The sequence below is a fragment of the Camelus ferus genome, chromosome 28 (assembly GCF_009834535.1).
Source record: "Camelus ferus isolate YT-003-E chromosome 28, BCGSAC_Cfer_1.0, whole genome shotgun sequence".
Classification (NCBI taxonomy): Eukaryota; Metazoa; Chordata; class Mammalia; order Artiodactyla; family Camelidae; genus Camelus; species Camelus ferus.
Genome location: NC_045723.1, coordinates 6,665,818 through 6,683,511, shown reverse-complemented (window position 1 = coordinate 6,683,511; position 17,694 = coordinate 6,665,818). Strand labels below are relative to the sequence as shown.

The 17,694-nt window shown below is 44.7% G+C and overlaps 1 protein-coding gene across 2 annotated transcripts in view; it reads left to right on the top strand.

Moving 5' to 3' along the window:
* The window catches only part of KDM3A (lysine demethylase 3A), a 47,721-nt gene extending 31,276 nt beyond the window's left edge, over positions 1-16,445 (top strand). The window contains exons 13-26 of one of the 2 annotated variants that reach the window (XM_032469786.1): positions 914-1,061; positions 1,200-1,295; positions 1,669-1,796; positions 3,312-3,507; positions 4,797-4,969; positions 5,360-5,596; positions 6,755-6,926; positions 9,299-9,386; positions 9,989-10,119; positions 13,005-13,124; positions 13,205-13,344; positions 14,571-14,747; positions 14,830-14,964; positions 15,738-16,445. In XM_032469786.1, coding sequence (XP_032325677.1) covers positions 914-1,061; positions 1,200-1,295; positions 1,669-1,796; positions 3,312-3,507; positions 4,797-4,969; positions 5,360-5,596; positions 6,755-6,926; positions 9,299-9,386; positions 9,989-10,119; positions 13,005-13,124; positions 13,205-13,344; positions 14,571-14,747; positions 14,830-14,964; positions 15,738-15,818 — 2,022 coding nt within the window. In that variant the 3' untranslated portion in view covers positions 15,819-16,445. Of the gene's footprint in view, positions 1-908; positions 1,062-1,199; positions 1,296-1,668; positions 1,797-3,311; positions 3,508-4,796; positions 4,970-5,359; positions 5,597-6,754; positions 6,927-9,298; positions 9,387-9,988; positions 10,120-13,004; positions 13,125-13,204; positions 13,345-14,570; positions 14,748-14,829; positions 14,965-15,737 lie in introns of both variants that reach the window. The other variant, XM_032469785.1, reaches the window with a different exon arrangement.
* The last annotated feature ends 1,249 nt before the right edge of the window (positions 16,446-17,694 follow it).

The window sequence follows — 17,694 nt, the reverse complement described above, 5'->3', positions numbered from 1 at the left end:
GGGCTTTTCTGTGATCCAGAAACATTTTTTCCCTTTGCTCTTACTCCTGGAAGCTTTCTGATGCCCTGTTTGGCACTCGTCCATGCTGGGGGGAGGGTACCATGTCCTTGCCCCTCCCTCCAGTTATCAAGGCATGACCACTGGAACAGAAAAATGCTCCTTTGTAGAATTCTAGATTGTGTCTCAGTCTGCAGGATATTTGGTTAGTGTGAGTCAGTCCTTTGTCGCTTCTTCACTCCTGGCTCTAACAAAATCGAATTTCTGACACTGGCCTGTGAAGGAACTGACTTTAGACTGTTGTGCCCCGTCTAAGTTAATGCGCTGCTCCTTCCAGGTTTTCTGAGTGCCCTGGGGTTTTGGATGGGTGGTCTGAGTGGATTCAGGGCATCTGTGAATAACCTGACCAATGTACTGAAGGTTGGGTGTGTGTATCTGTTAGGTTTTTTTCCCTTCTTTGGAGAGAATCTCAGAGGGTCTCATGACTGAGAAGGTGAAGAACCGCCACTCCCTGATCTGAACTCCAGCTTGTGTAACCACCACTGTTTTTTTTTTTTCATTGATTTACTCAGCAGTACTTTCTACCCACCAGCGGTGTGCTGAGCTCCTTGGAGGGTAGGATGAGGGGGTGGTGGGGGTGGGGCACAGCCCAAGCAGGGATTCTGCTTGAGCGGAGTTTAGTCTCCTGGAGGGAAGTAAAACTGCACCTGACTTTATACAGTGTAAACAGGCCTGAGTCTGAACTACAAAATCATGGGAGTGCTGAAGGAATCCAGGAGAGCTTTGTGGCGGGGAGGGCATTTGAGATGGACTCTGGAGGCTGAGCAGTTAGTGGGAACTCCAGTGAAAGGGGGAGATGACATCAGCTCCTCTCTCCTCCCCAGGACTAAGTGATGTATTGATTTTTGTAGGACAGGTTGCTTGGAAGCGAGCTGTCAAAGGTGTTCGAGAAATGTGTGATGTGTGTGACACCACCATCTTCAACCTGCACTGGGTGTGTCCTCGGTGTGGGTTTGGAGTGTGCGTGGATTGCTACCGGATGAAGAGGAAGAATTGCCAACAGGGTGAGAACCGACTTGATTCTTCTCCAAGCCCCTTACACTCTTAAATTAAGCCTGTCTTTGATTTATGGTTGATGGCTTTCCGAAGGTTTGGGGGCCAGAGTCCATGAAGAGCAGTCACTACAAACCAGTTATTTGCAGGTGCTGCCTACAAGACTTTCTCTTGGCTGAGATGTGTGAAGAGTCAGATACATGAACCAGAGAACCTCATGCCTACACAGATCATTCCTGGCAAAGGTATTTCATGTGGTGCAACGATTCTCTTTTCCCTGTGTTTTGGTTAACTCACAGGGCTGGTAGCTTGTTCTTACTTTGTGTAGTGTAATTACTTGCTTACTTTTAGTATGTACCATAAGTTGTCCAAAAATGTATTAAATAATGCTCCAAAGCTTTTGATTAAGGTCTTACAGTTTTGTGGAAGGAAAGAAAATGGTGCACTTTGGGGGAAGGCATACTTAGGATGGAAAGGAGGAGTGTGAGCGCCCTAAAAGAAAACGCTGCTTTAAAAAAAAAAGTTATCCTGTTGGAAATATCAGCTTCTGCTTTGTAATGTTGAGGTTGAAAGTACCTAACATCCTTGTTCAGATGTTTGCCTGTGCCCTTTTTTTAGCCCTCTATGATGTTGGAGACATTGTTCATTCTGTAAGAGCAAAATGGGGAATAAAGGCAAACTGTCCCTGTTCACACAGGCAATTCAAACTCTTTTCAAAGCCAGCCTCAAAGGAAGACATAAAACAGGTATTACTGTTTATGCTAGATTCACCAACCTCGTGATTGTTGTCTGTCTGTTTTCAAATAACCCAAAGATTTCTGTAGTATATTTGAAAGGAATATGGGGAGAGCTGTCAGTGGAAAGAGCTAATTCATATGTTTCATGTGATGCCTCATACACTCATTCTCAATTTTCACGGACCTCTTCTGTAGCCTCTTTTGGTAGGCTTTTAATTTTTTTTCCTTGAAAAAGCAAAAACCTCTTCTATCATAGTCTGCCTAATAAGCTGCTATCAAATTTGTATGGGTTTTTTAAAACTTCTCATGTTTTACAGAGTTAAAACTATTCAGATAAGCTTTAACATTTTTTAAATTACTAAATATATTTTACCTATACTGTATATAAAGAATTGAAGGAAATAGTACTGAAATGCACCTTTACGTAGCTATCACTCAGCATAAAAAATGTCCATTTCCTTGTTGCTCACGTGCCTCTTCCTGCTGGCATCTCCTTCACCTCCAGCATCATACCTTCCTCCCCCACTATCTCCCTTCCTCTCCCTCACCCCAGCAATCATTATCCCACACTGTACCCCACATTTTTAGTAACCAGAGATGATTTTACGTTTTTATAAAGCTGTGGTGTCAGAGGCAGCATACGTGGAAGAGTTGTGATCTTTGGAGTCTGAGCTGAAGTTGAATTCTTTTTGTGCCACTTTCTAGTTGCACAACTTTGGCTCAAGTGAACTGATACATGTGCTTCAACTTCCTTATCAGTCATAGGGGAACAGCACACAGTGCCGGTAATCAGGCATCTCAGAGTCACATCGCACGTGGAGCACGGCTGGGGCCGCAACTGGAATTTGACTATTCTTTTTCCCTCCTATATATGTGTAAACTCACTAGCTAAGTTGTCAAGGCAATTTTTTAAGTGACAGAAAAATAAGTGGAGTGTTCTGTCAATTTTTTTTTCCCAGTTTATGTTTGAGTTCTTTATAGAGCTGTTCATCACATTTTAAAGCCTACTACACTGTGCTAAAATCAAAGGAGCATTTTCTCTTTTTTTTTGCATCCCATTTCCTTCTGAATTCACAGCTGTATTTCCTACCCTGCCTCATTTGTTCATTCACTCACTCAGCCGCTGGGTGTGGAGTGCCTGTGTAGGATACTGGGGTGAGTTCACAGGCACAGTGGGCACAAAGTGGGCATTTTAAAGCAGTGTGGTGGGTGGAGTGATAGGGATACGAGTGAGCATGAGATGATGGTGCAAGGGTGGGGGTGGACATCGTGCTATATTTAAATTCTTAACATGTCTTACACTGTCACTAGTAACACTCAGAAACTAAAAACTTAAAAGCTCTCCTACCTCATGGCTCTGCTCTGTTGTCGCGAGATTCCTGCATCTGTGGTGATGTCCAGGGCCGCTGGGTGGTTTTGTTTTGAGTATTTATCTCTTACTGGTGAGCAGTTAGGAGAGAAGGTAAGAAAAGGAAAATGCATTTTTTCAGTTTGTGTAAAATTACTCTTTTGTACTTAACACAGACTTCGTTAGCTGGAGAAAAATCGACTCTTGGTTCTGTGCTCCAGCAGAACCCGTCGGTGTTGGAGCCACCGGCTGCGGGTGGGGAAGCTGCCTCCAAGCCGGTCGGCAGCGTGAGGCCTGCCTGTCCAGCCAGCACATCTCCTCTGAACTGGCTGGCAGACCTGACCAGCGGGAACGTCAACAAGGAAAACAAGGGTGAGTGTTTCCTACGGGCTCCTGAGAACTGTCGTCTGTTCCCAAAGGGACTTGGCAGCCTCAGTTCTTGTGAGAGCAGAGTGGTTATAAGTCGCATGGAATGGAAAGTGGTTCCCCGTAGTCACCCTGAGACCTGACACAAACGCAGGTGTTTGCAGCCGGCAGCGCCGGAGAGAACTTTTGCTGATGCTAGAGCTCTGGGTGAGGTCGGGATTGTGTTTGGCAAGAAAGGAGTGGGCTGAGACTTGTCTGTTCCAGTGGCGACTTTTGCCTTTCTCTCCTTACCCTGTATATATTTCCTGTTTTGTCTAAACTGGAATGTCTGGCTTCAGCTTTATTTTTCTCATCGGTGCTGTTGCCTCGGTCAAGACGCTTGATGATAGTATAAAGAACATGGGTTTGGAATCAGGTAGTTGGATTAGAATTTAGATGATTCTGCTTTCTGGCTATGTTACAAGAAAGAAAAATTGCAGATCAGTTTCTTTCATGCAAAGATTCTAAACAACACTTAAACGTGAATAAAATTTAACATTATAAATGAAGGAATTATACAGGGTGACCAAGTAGGGCTTCAGAAACGCAGGTGTAGTTTTAACATTAAAAAAGTGGGAAAGAGTCTCGTGACACAAAAAGTAAAATTCAATACCTATTGATAATTATTTTCTAAAAATTTTAAATTAGAAACAGAAGGGAACATCCTTAATCTAATGAATTTCTGCAATAAAACTAGCAGCAAACGTCCTAAATAATGACTGAATTTTTTAATGAGTTGAATCATTTTTAACAGTTTCCCTCTGTGTTTGGGCGCAACAAGGATTCCTGTTCTCACTATTTTATTAAACACTGTGCTGGAGTCCTGGCTATTGCAGTCAGGCAAACAAACAAAAAGGTGTTAGGATTGGAAAGAAAGAGATAAAACTGCTGATGTTCGTAAACAATCTGACTATACCTGTGAAAAATCGGAGAGAATCTATATTTATACACAAATCTATCAAGGTTGATAATTACAATGTTAATTTATAAAAATCAGCTGTATCATGTATACCAGGGACAAACAAATAAAAAATACCATTTACCATAGTATCACCTTGGATATTGGATATTTATTTTTTTAATAGCAGTTGGAAATCTTTGTCTAAATCAGTAATATATTGGTATTAATTCTCTTAAGGTTTTTGGTTCCAGTAAATTAAAACCAAGTTCCAAAGAAATTCTGTTAATAGAAGACTAGTAAGGGATTTGCCTTTCTGAATGCTTTTCCATCTGGGTGTTTTTTATTTTGTCTTTAGAAAAACAACCAACAATGCCAATTTTAAAGAATGAAATCAAATGCCTTCCCCCGCTCCCCCCCTTGAGCAAATCCAGCACAGTCCTCCACACCTTTAACAGCACAATTTTGACGCCTGTAAGCAACAACAATTCTGGTTTCCTCCGAAATCTTCTGAATTCCTCTACAGGAAAGGTATGCATTTTCTTTGTTGTATGTGTTACTCTACCTTGTGAAGGTGAACAGAGTCAGAACAGGAAGGGGCTAGAGAAACTGAAACGCAGTAGAAAGAAGGATCTGAATCCCGTGCTCTCCTTCGTGGGCACAGACACTGTATCGCTGGCGGGTGGGCTTCACGGGGCTGTGATTCTGGGCTGGGTCGCTTCCTCCTGTTAACACTTCCTCCTACACCCACTTCTGAGAGATGTGGTGTCTGGTAGGGAAGAGGACTTACCTCTTTGAGGGCCCTGGCTTGGACTCTTTCCTGGATTGTAATGTATATTCAGCCTACCGTTATGAGAATGGGTTTTTGTTTTGATGGTTGGGAGTGACGTATTTAAGACTTGTATTCTTTTTCAAATTCAGACAGAAAATGGACTCAAGAATACACCAAAAATCCTTGATGACATCTTTGCCTCTCTGGTGCAAAATAAGACTTGCTCTGATTTATCTAAGAGGCCTCAAGGGCTGACCATCAAGCCCAGCATTCTGGGCTTTGACACTCCTCACTACTGGCTGTGTGACAATCGGCTGCTGTGCCTGCAGGATCCCAACAACAAGAGCAACTGGAATGTGTTTAGGGAGTGCTGGAAACAGGGGCAGGTAGGAGGGGCCTCGCTCCCCAGCCCAGCCCGCGTCAGACCCCCTCCTCGGAGCCTCAGCCAGACTTCTGACAACCCATCCCGCATACCGCCCCCCGCCCCAATAAGTAGTGTATACTTTATACTTTATCTCATTTTTTTGTACTTTATTGTTTAGGGTGAATATAGTTAGAGAAGAGTGTGGCTGTGAGTCTTGTTTTTTACAGCAGACATTCCTGAGCTATATTTTCCAATAAGGTTTTGATTGCTTCCAAGCAGTCATCCTTGGATTCTTGATGAGCGCGTTGTGGGCTCAGTGAGTCTTGTGTGGTAAACCTCAGTAGGAGAAGTGGGGGTATAACTAGGGCCGATGAGTTTTGGGGATTAGACAAAATAGGAGAAAAATCAGGTGTCCCTCTTCCATGAGTTAGAATGTTGTGCCGAAGGCAATTCTGGGTGGTCCTGCGCCATGGAGTACCGTAGGACCAGACAGAGTCCTCACTAAAGGAACACTTTGCTCTTGGCCAAGGCCAGGACGTGGGGAATTGCCAAATACAAAAATGTATGTATTTAACCAAAGAAAACATTTTTTTCAGTCCTGTGTTCTAACAAGATTTGCTCATGATGACAACAGACTGAATGCAGTCCATTAGCATTTTTATTTGGATTACATAATGTTTTCTAAGGATTGAACTAGTTGCCAATATTTTAGCTAGGCTGTTTTGCCTACAGGTCAGGATTTCTGGCTTGTCGTGGATAACCGAAAGACTTGGCAACCGCAGGGCCGTATTCCTGCCTGGTAACAACAGACTAGGGTCCAGTGGCAATGTCCTCTTTGGACAGAGCACTTCCCCTGACTTTGTCTCCTTCACATCCCTTGCTTGGCCCCTGAGCCTTGGCGTTGGAATTCCGTGAGTGATGGGAACTGAGGCAGAAGGTGTGATCCTTGATCTTAGAAACTCACTAATGTCGTTTGAGAGCAGGGGGTGTGTAGCCGATGAGTGGTGAAGACAAGAAATGTTGTGGGAGCTCCGAGGCCTGAGCTGTCTGTCACTTTGGGATCTGAGACTGAGGATCAGGCACAGAGGAACAAAGCAGCAACTGTCTGAGGAGGGGCTGCTGCGGGTGTGGGGACCAAGCTGGGGGAGTTCAATCTAAAGTCTTCATTCTCTTCTCTTAGCCAGTGATGGTGTCAGGAGTGCATCATAAATTGAACACGGAACTCTGGAAACCCGAATCCTTCAGGAAAGAGTTTGGAAATCAGGAAGTTGACCTAGTAAATTGCAGAACCAATGAAATCATCACCGGAGCCACAGTAGGCGACTTCTGGGATGGATTTGAAGATGTTCCAAGTATGTGTTAAAGGCCTTCTAAGGGAGTTGAGGATGTGAAAGGAGGGGACACAGGAGTTGCAGGAGTCAGGCCCTTCAGGGACAACAACAGCATTTCCTGTGACTCTGGAGTCTATAATAGTGTCTTATCCTCCTCCCTTTTCTTTTTACAAAGTTTGTGCTTTTGAACTGAGGCAAATTCACTTTGTAGTCCCTTGGAGAGGTGAGGTTTTGGCCACCTCTTCTTCAGGTGGCTCCATGTCTGTCCTGTGACAGAAATGCTGTACTTCCACTTGTGCCCCTGGGAGGGGAGCCCAGAGCCAAGGCTTGTGACTCAGGCTGGTGGTTTTACATAACCTTTTGATTTTTTTTAAATTGTAATTATTGTTTAACAAGATACGTAGACCTGAAGGAGCTGGGGAGTGTGTATCCCTTTAACACAAGTTACCTTGCTCACCGCCTGCCTCACCTGGGCTGGGGGATTGTGGTAGGAAGGAGGCGTGTGTGTCTGGTGCTGAGGTTTGGCCCTTTCTGTGGACTGGCCAGGCAGCAAGCTGTTTCCAAGAAGCCCCTCAGCACAGGCACCTGTCACCATGCTGCCATCATTCTTTAGACTTTCGGTAACTCGAGTTTGCTCGGTTATCATTTTCATTCTTATAAGACATGCTTTCACCTCGTAATCACCTGCTTCCTTATTTCCTGTCACCCACTTACATGTTGTGGCCCAAACCATCAAACTTTATACAAAGTTATATAGCCAACTCTTAAATAGGGAGTGATGGGGTTTCCACACATGGATGTAAGATGGGGGTCAACATCTGTCAGACGGAGGAGGAGGAAGCAGGGAGGGGAGGAAAGGGCGTCAGCTCAGTGCAGACTCAATGAAGCCTCAGCCAGTCTGGGAGGGAGTTTGGGGCAAGCCTTGCCCCGCATTGTCTCAGATGGGGCTGCGGTGGGGAAAGCCAGGGCCTTTATCCCCTACCTCCCAGGTCTCTAGGTGCTAGTGCCCCGGGAAGGGCAGGACCCCGAAGCTGTGTCTGGGCAGCAGGTCCTTGAAGGGGGCTCGGGGCGCAGCTACCACCGTGCCTTCCAGTTAGGTCTGGGTTGCAGTCCTGACTCTTGCTGTGTACTTGACATGGACGTGAGCTTGTAATTTAATTTTTCTGGGCTCATACTCTCTCCTGCCTGCAGACGGTGAGGGCAGCCCAGAGTCCCCCACAGCTCACCTTTCCACAGTGATGGTTCTGCTGCCCAGATCCTCAGTGCACCGCCCACACTGAAATGCCGCTGGCACCCTGTGTTTCCCTGTGCATGGTCCCCTGGAGCGCACACCTGTTTAAACTAGGTTTTGCGATAGATACAAATGTTAGTCCTCTAGAATATAGGGTTTGAAGTCAAACCTGGGTCCCCGTTTTAATTCTGTGACAGAAATGCTGTGCTTCCACTTGTGCCCGCGGGAGGGGAGCCCAAAGCCAATGCTGCTTAATAGCTGGATGGCCTCACGCATCTGTCCATTTCCTTGCCCGAAATAGGAATATTAAATAGTGCTAGATCTCACTGGGATGTTGGATTTAGTTGTAAGGACTAAATGGCTAGAACACTTTAGCAGAGACTGGAACACGGTTAAGATGTGAAATAATAGTTGTCACTGCCGTTAATCCTAACTACCAGTGTATCTTTTTCAGTTGGAGTTCTTTGGTTCTTGGTTCCTTGGCATTATCTGCAACGGGTAATTGTCTTTTTTGCAGGAAAATAGTTCTGACTAAACCCTGCACACATCAGGCAGAAGGTGGGGAAGTGGCGGGGGGGGGGGCATGGGGACTGGGAGGCCCTCTCCCCAGTCCCTGGACAAAACATCAGGTAGCTTCAGTCTCTCTGAGCAAAATAAGTCATTTATATTTCATGCTGGCCCCAGAAAACTGGATTTTCTAAACATCTGTGGCCTTTGATTATTAAAGTGCATTGCTGTGTGTTAGTTAGGGAGCTGCTCACTTCTTCTAGGACACTGTATAAGAGGAGACTGGGTCTGTCAGAACACCATCTGTAGACAAAAGGGAGTAGTGGCCGAAATCTCAAAGAATAAGTGGCAGTTTAATAAGCATCTGGAAAAGACAGGGCTCCAATACAGACTCATTGGCCATCTTTATTTTGCTATCCCTTGCTGCTTCCTGGGTGCGAATGGATTTCTTGGCGCTGTAGAAATAAAATGCTTGGCACTTAGCAGGAGGTGAATATTAGAGAAAAATAATACATGTGTACTAAATATATCAGGTTATGAAGATTTTATAGAGATAAATAAATTTAATTTGCATCGTAGTGCTAATTTGCCATTGACTTTGGTCTGTTTCTTAGTTGTGAAAAGCAACAACCCAGTAATTCCGGTTACCTTTCAGACCGCTTGAAAAATGAAAAAGAGCCTATGGTGTTGAAACTGAAGGACTGGCCACCAGGAGAAGACTTTAGAGACATGATGCCCTCCAGGTACGGGTATGGGGAGGGCAGAGGTGGCTCTGCCCTGGACTTGAGGGAGAAATTCTTTGTGAGGTGGTGAGATGAAGAGGTTACGGACTTTCAGATCTGGCTGACTAATGAAAACACCGCGTGCTTCCATGGTAGCGCTCTGCCAGTGGAGGGCCGACAGACGGCGCGCGCTGGCCTGGAGGCAGCGGTGAGATCAGACGTGTTAGGACCGAGGATGATGCAGTCATGTCATTCCTTTAGACAGCAAGGCAGTGCAATTGCTCGATCCATTTTCCTGATTTGAGCTTGAACCTTGGAAAGAATCCTCATAACTGATGAATAATATATCCCTGAGTGCCACTTCTTACAGGAATTTATTGTTCAGATCTTTTGTCTGAAGTATTCTAGATCATTTGGATACAAATGTGTGCTCTAGGAGAGAAAGAAGATGTCTTTGTTCATAACTACTGTAATTCTAACCCTAATACTGTTAATGATAGCTGACTGCATCTACAACATGCACAGATGTTTTTGTTCCTTTTGGTGTGGAAGGAACGAAACAAACACCACAGTGTATGAGAAACACACACTTATTTTGCAAATTCATGGTTCTCTTGTCCTAGGTTTGATGATCTGATGGCCAATATTCCACTGCCTGAGTACACAAGGAGGGATGGCAAACTGAACTTGGCCTCGAGGCTGCCAAACTACTTTGTCAGGCCAGATCTGGGTCCCAAGATGTATAATGCTTATGGTAAGGAAGAAACGGCTAACTTGGAAAAATTGTCACAGAAATAAAACAAGTTAAAATGTTTGAAACATTGATTTTTGTGGGGGGGAGTTGGAAAATGTCTGTAGTCCTAACCCTCAGCCACAGCAGTCGTCTTCATTTTTGCATATTTCCTCTCATTCATTGGCTCGTGTTCCTTTCCTAGTTGTAGGGCACATGCCATTTAAAATTTTTCTTTTCTACACTTAATATGACACTGTAAAATCTTTACATATTGCTTACTGGTTTTTAGTATGATCGTTTTAATGGTTGCTTGGTGCATCATTGAATGGATGTAATTTTATTCATTATTTTTAATGTTGCTGGACATTTAGGTCAGTCTGCTAGCATTCCAGCTGCTTTAGCATCTGTTACACTTAAGTGCTCTGCTCTCTGTTGGTGGGTAGTAGTTAGTTGCTTAAGTTAAAGTTAGCATTGAAAAGTGCTGAATTGTAGTCCTTTGATTTACTCCTTCCTCCCATAATTATCCCAACTCCTGTCTCTCAGACTGGAAGGGGAAGAACAGAATCTTCTGCAATCTTTGCCATGTTCTCCAGACACTGTTGGGGCAGAAGTGGTTATCTGAGAGGTTTTCAGAATAAACAGTCTGCTTGGTGTAAACAACTTGACAGATTTCCCCCCCAGACGCTAGTAGATGGCAGTGTTACTCTATGATACTTGTGACATAGTGGTTCCATTCAGAGGAAGCAGTTAGGGGCTGAAAATAATGAAAATGTGTTCGTCTTCAAACACCTTACACCTTATTATAAACATTACAGAGCGGTCATTTTTCGAAAGTTGAGTGACTGAGCTGTGACTCCTCAGTCAAATAGAGTAGAGTGAAAAGGTTCTTTGGAAATATCAGGGGGTTAACCTCTGTCCAGCTCCAGCAGCACCAACTGGTTTTACAGATGGGAACCAGGACTGGAGGGGATTAGAAGGGACCTTGACCTGATCAGGGTCTCCAGGGAGCATCTAGTGGCAGGTCTGGGACTAGGACTCGGGTCCCCTGGTTTCCAGGCTGGAGCCAACCTCCAGCCCCTGCACACTGTCACCCAGCAGCCCCTACTGTGTCAGCTTATGTTCTTTTCATAAAAGTCTGTGGTGTGTTTTGTTTACAGGATTTTCTATTTTCTGGGAATCCTTTCCCTGGGACCATTGTTTTTGGGTCCATCTGTGTTCAGGCTGCCTCAGTGTAGAGGCTGGTTTTATCAGTGTGCAGTCACCCGTAGCTGGGGTTGGATGGACTTTGGGCTGACGGCTGGGTAGGTGTCGTTTCCTTTGTTTTGCACAACTCTTTTGTACTCAGTTTGGCACTGGCCAAACCAGCAAGCAGCTTCTGCCGAGGCTCTGCGACCTGTTCACCTCCCTGCCTCCCCTCAGCTCTCTCTCCTTCCTTCTGCCCCAGTGGTAACCAACATCCTGAAGTTTGTGTTTATCGTTTCCTTCCATTTGTAATTCTACTGTATATATTTATATTCCTGCAGAATATTTTTGCAGTGTTTCCCCCGGATTTGAGCTTTATATAAACAGAATCAGACTTTTGGAGCTTCACCTGGTCCGTCATCAGTAATTGTTCATTTCATTCATTTGCCTTCTATCACGTTACTTGCTTTTTTCTTCTCAAATTTTACTTTTTTACTTTTTATTATAAAAATACTTTCCAAATGCACTGAAAACTTAAGAGTCTAGTACAGTGACTTCCTATATACTCATTACCTAGTTACAACAGCCATCCAGTTTTTCTGTAATTGTTTCATTATTTCCTCTCTTTATATTTTTCCTTCAGCATTTTAAAGAAAATCTCATATATCCTGTGATTTCACCCAACATTTAAGGCTTCACCTACTCCTAGGGCTGATTATTTCAGCAAATGGGAAAGAAAGGAAAGCACAGCAGGGCTCGAGGGCCGGGGCCCCAGGTTGAAATTGTGAGGCGCCCCCTCCTGTGTGTAGCTGCTCTGACAGCCACAGGCCCCCGCAAGCCAGAAAGCCGTCCCTTGGCCTCCGGACAGGACAGGGCTGCTTCAGGGCCTGGCGGGTTAGGAGACAGCCTCCGCTTGCCCGCCCCATGCCTGGCTCCCCTGCGCGGCCCGGTCTGGAAGCCGCATCCTCATGTCAGGGTGGGCGTGGTGAGCCTTGGTTGAACGCGGAGCCAGTGGAGCCTTCTGCTGGGGTAGGAGGTGAGCGCTCGGACCATGAGCGCCGGTGTGGGCCTCGTGCTCTGGCTCACCTCTTCTCTTTCACATTTGAGGGGACCACAGAGCGCACTGGACAGGGTTCCTTCTTATACTGACTACATGGTCATTTGCGGTCCTGGCTTTATGTGTACGCAGCGGGGGCGGGGGCGGGGGTTTCTGTTAGACTCTCCATCTTACGTGGACCCTGGGCCGACGTCTTGCCCCAGAGCCCTCCTAGGCTGTGACAACTGAAGCTCGAGCTCACCTGGTTGAGCAAACACCTTTGGCAAATCCCAGCCCCAGTGGTCCACTCTGCCATTCCCGAGTCCTGCTTTCTAGTTTCGGCTTCTAAATATTTCTTTTCTTGCCAGCATATTGACTTATTAAAAATTTCTTTTCAATAATTTCATCCAGGATTTTTAGTTGTTCTCAGCAGGAGGGACCTACTTCGCCTATCACCAGAAACAGAAGTCTAGTAGTAGGAGTTGGGTTTTTATTTTTAATTATTTAATAAGAGATTATCTGAAATCAAAGTTGAAAGAATAAAATAATTTAATATTAAATATTGTTCTATTACTTTTACATGCTTAGAAAGGCAACTTCTAAATTTTGTGATCAAGTATCCCTGGGAGTGGGGAAGACTGTGTCAGCTTTGGTGTCTCAGTAAATATAAGGCATTTTCTGTTTGCAGGATTAATTACTCCAGAAGATCGGAAATACGGAACAACAAATCTTCACTTAGATGTATCTGATGCAGCTAATGTCATGGTCTATGTGGGAATTCCCAAAGGACAGGGTGACCAAGAAGAAGGTAGGGTGCTGAGCACAAAGTGGGGCTTACTCTCTGAGCTGGAGCTTGTGGTCTGATACTTGCTTTTCCTCTTGTTCTAGAAGTCCTTAAAACCATCCAAGATGGAGATTCTGATGAGCTCACAATAAAGCGATTTATTGAAGGAAAAGAGAAGCCAGGAGCCCTCTGGCACATATACGCTGCTAAGGACACAGAGAAGATACGAGAATTTCTTAAAAAGGTGTGCTCCTTACCCCCTGGCGTGTGGCAAGAGGCATGCAGAATAGCAGTATTAGAGGAGACTGTGTGCTGAGGACCCGCTGGGTTAGCGGGGGGTAATCCCAGCTCCGGAGGCCGAATCTGGGCGTGTCAGATTGGCCAGGCCGCAGCTGCCTGCCAGGGGGCGGCCGTCTCTAGGTGATCAGGCTCACACCTCTGAGAATAGGGGGGCTTGTCTTTCCTACGTCTGTGTTTTATGTTTTAGAGCATTTGGAGATTTCTGTGCTCTACCTTCAAGGTAGTTCCTCTGATCTTCACGCAGTATCTGTTTTTATTGCTATGAAACTCTGTGCACTTCAGAAGTGCGTGTCAGTCCTTCGCCCTTGATGGCTGTGTTCTGAGTGAGTCCCTGTTGGTTTGTCCTCCCTCACTTAGTGGGAGGTCAGGAAGATGTCTCGCCCTACTGTGGCCTTGAGCTTGTGAAGGGCCATGGGAAAGGGATGCTGGGTTGGAAGGTTCCAGGTTTCCAGTAGTTAGCAGGTTGTTTGGCAGGGGTTCTGCTTGGAGGTTGTAGGCAGCAGGAAAGATGGGTGTATTCAGTTTTCAGCCTGTTTCCTACTGGGGCTGCTGACGGCCGCCCAGATATCGGTGGCTGGTCTCTGTGGTTGTTCACGAGGAATAAATGTGAACACACCTCGCCTGCTGCCTGGTACCAACTGGGTCCATAACCAGCATTGGTTTGAATCAAGATGTTTCTGACTAAGGATAATTTGACTCTTCCGGAAAACCTGCTGGTCACCATATTGTTCCTTTGATAGTGTCACCCTGAGTCTGCTGACGGATACCGGGTCTAGAATAAACAAGATTAATCTACAGTCATCTTTGGGATTATTAAGTGGACACAGGTTTTTCAGAACTGCAGTACGCCAAGCCTGTTTCTAAGGAGCTTAACTACTTACATTCAGAAGTCAAGGCCAAAATATTGTCCAAACACAGGATTTACAAAAAAATATGCAGACTGCCAGTCGTGGTTTATAGGAAATGACAGAAGAGAAGCCACGTTTTCTTTCAGCCATCTCTCGATTCATTCAGTTAACGTCTTGGGGCACTCGTTGTCCCTTTCTGTCAGCAGGGGCGCAGGTTGAAGAAGGCCTGACGTTACCGACTGCCACACTGTTCAGGGGGCAGAATGCCCCCCTTGGGTCTCAGCATGTTGCTCGGTTTCATAATATTTTGAATGTATTCTAGGTCTCAGAAGAGCAAGGTCAAGAAAACCCCGCAGACCACGATCCCATTCATGATCAGAGCTGGTATCTAGACCGATCCCTGAGAAAGCGTCTTCATCAAGAGTATGGAGTTCAAGGCTGGGCTATCGTGCAGTTTCTTGGAGACGTGGTATTTATCCCAGCAGGAGCGCCACATCAGGCAGGAACCATTACTTTATTCTTTATTCTCTTTACACTGCAGACTTCTGCACGTGTTCCTAACGTGGCTTGTCGTTCTCCAGGTTCATAACTTGTACAGCTGTATCAAAGTGGCTGAAGATTTTGTTTCCCCAGAGCATGTTAAACACTGCTTCTGGCTCACTCAGGAATTCCGCTATCTGTCACAGACTCATACAAATCATGAAGATAAATTACAGGTAAGAATAGCGCTGATTCCCGGCCTTCTCTGACTCCGGCTTCATGGCCCGTTACCGACCTTATACGAATAATCAGCAAACTTGGCCACATCACACTCAGTACGGTGACTTGATGAACTGGCTTTGTGTCTAGTTCTGTCTACTTAGGCAAAGAAGGAATGAACCCAAAGGAAATCTCATTTCAGTTTGATACTGTTTAGACTCTGTAAGGGGCTGTGCCCCAAAAGAAAGGCTTTAGTATTGAAAATGAATAGGCCTGACTTTTGATTCTGGCTCAGCTGTCAGACAGGGGTCTTGAACAAAGACCTTTCATGCTGGAGTGTTCTCAGCCTTGGGTAGAGCAGAACAGAATCTCTGTGATCCAAAGTGGGCCTGAAAGGGTGGGTTTTTTAGGGGCTTTCAGTAGTGAGTTATATAACATATAATTCCATGTTTGAAAAACTAGGGAAATAGATAACCTCTGAAAAATAGAACTGTATCCTGGGACTCGCTTCTCCTGCTCTCCCGTGGAGGCAGGGCCATGTGAGATCAGAGCCTGAGGAAGGGAGGAAACGAGCTTTAAGTTCCTCAAAGGAGGCATGGGTTTTAAATGTGTATGTGCTACTAGCCTAAAGGAGCCTGGAGGCCTTTAAAATATTATTAACATTTCATACTGAATTTGGAGTTTTAAAATCCGAGATCATGGTCATAAAATTGGTAGGGGAAAAGTTTATTCTTAGTGACCGACTTTAGATTTAGTGGTAAACTGACCATGTTTTCTCTCATTCTTCTAGGTGAAGAACGTTATCTACCACGCAGTGAAAGATGCGGTTGCTATGCTGAAAGCCAGTGAATCCGGTTTTGGCAAACCCTGAGGGCCCCGGAGACGCCTTAACCCTGCACATTGGAAGCGAATTACTGGCAGCTGTTCAAACTCTCCAGGCAGGATTCCTGTGGACTTTGAGATTCATGTTACCTCATCTTCTTTTTTAAACTGTACCCACCTGGTAAGGGTACTCTGTCTAATGTATATTTCTAGTGTTTACAGACACTAAATGTGTATATGTAGTAACTATTTACAGAACATGCATCCTTAAACTGTGACTTCTCCCCGAGGGCAGAGCTTCTACCCAGCTGTAAAAACAAAACCTCTCATCAGCTCTGGAGCAACATCTGCAGTTATTCCCCAGCTGTTTGGTTGGACAGCTTAGTCAAATGGGTTAATAACTATTAGGGATCACCGCGCAGTTATCTGGATGGCGTTTTGTTTTGCATCCGAGCACCCTCTCCCCCGCCCCGTAGGGCCCAGAGAGCAGTGGAGGAAGCAGGCAGCCAGCGGTGCGGCCCTCGCCGGGCCGCATTAGGGCCGGCGTTACAGAGCAGAACTCAACTACTGTACAATTCTTGGGGTTAACCATCTTTAGTTAAATGGAGTTTTAATTTAAATGAAGCTTTGCTAATTTTACGTGTTCCGCATTTTGCATTAAAGTATTCATATAATGTTTGGACTCAGTTTTTTGGCATTATCCTCCAGTTATGGATTCAGTGTACCTTCCGTCAGATGTTACAGGCGTAAGAGTTTGCCCCAGGAACTCGTCTTAAAAAGCACAGAAATTTGATGCTCTAGTGATTTCTGAGCGATTATTATAATGCTAACGTGGAAACAAGTTTCTCCCCAGCCGGGTGGAAACCCTTGTCACACTTTTATAAAGAAATACCACTGATTAACTACTTTTACAAGTGGGAATTAACCAAAAAACCAAATAGTGACCGGCTAAATGGTTCTTAAAAGGTGGGAGATTGAAATACTTTATCTTCTGGCCCTTCATAATTTAAGCATTTATAAAGGAAAATGAAATTAGTAGAAGTGTCAAAACAGTAGCATCTCTATGAAGGATGAAAATTCATAAAGAAGCCACCTCTCTGTAGCTCACTGGTTCTCCATTAATTTGGAATCAAGTAGCATAGACGAGGCCGAGAGTCTGGGTTTTTACCTATGAGCTCAGAGTAGAAGGTCAAAGGTCCCTGACTAAGGCCAACCCCCTCCAAGCCAGAATCTTTAAAGGATGAACTTCCAGATCATTCTGAAAAGAGTAAGTAGGAATATCTACTTACCTGACTGGGAAATGTCTTTCTCTGGGAATTTCTTATCAGAAGCTCCTTTATACAGTTTTGGATCTAAAACTGGCACTGTTGGTTGGAAATCTCCAGTAGCCAAAAGAAGAAGAAAATGTGCATTCTCTTTAGAGGATATCACCTTCAAGCCAGGCCTTTAAGGAGCCCCATAGATAAGTCTAAGGACTGTAATTCACAGTCAAGTGCATTGTCCCCACAAATATGGAAACTGAAAGCCACCATGAGCAAGTGTCAATGAAAACCTTCAAACTGCCGTATTAAACTTGCAAAGTTTATAGATTCTGGAATGACCCAGTACTTATTTTGTATTCTGAAATGTCTAATATGTTTAAAGAAATAAGAGTATAAGAATATGATGAAAGAATGAGATTGCCAGGAATAACCAGATTTGGAAGGAAGCTAAATAGAACTTACAGAAATGAGACATGATGGTTAAAATTAGAAATTCAGCAGATGAGTTAAGCAGCAGAAAAAAGTTGTTTTATAAACTGGAAGATTGGTAAAAATGCACAATACAGCACTGAGTAACAGGAAACTATAAAGAAGGACACAGAAAATGAAAGGTTTGATAATCAGTGACAGAAAACCAAGAGAACGAAACAGGGAGGGAGGGTG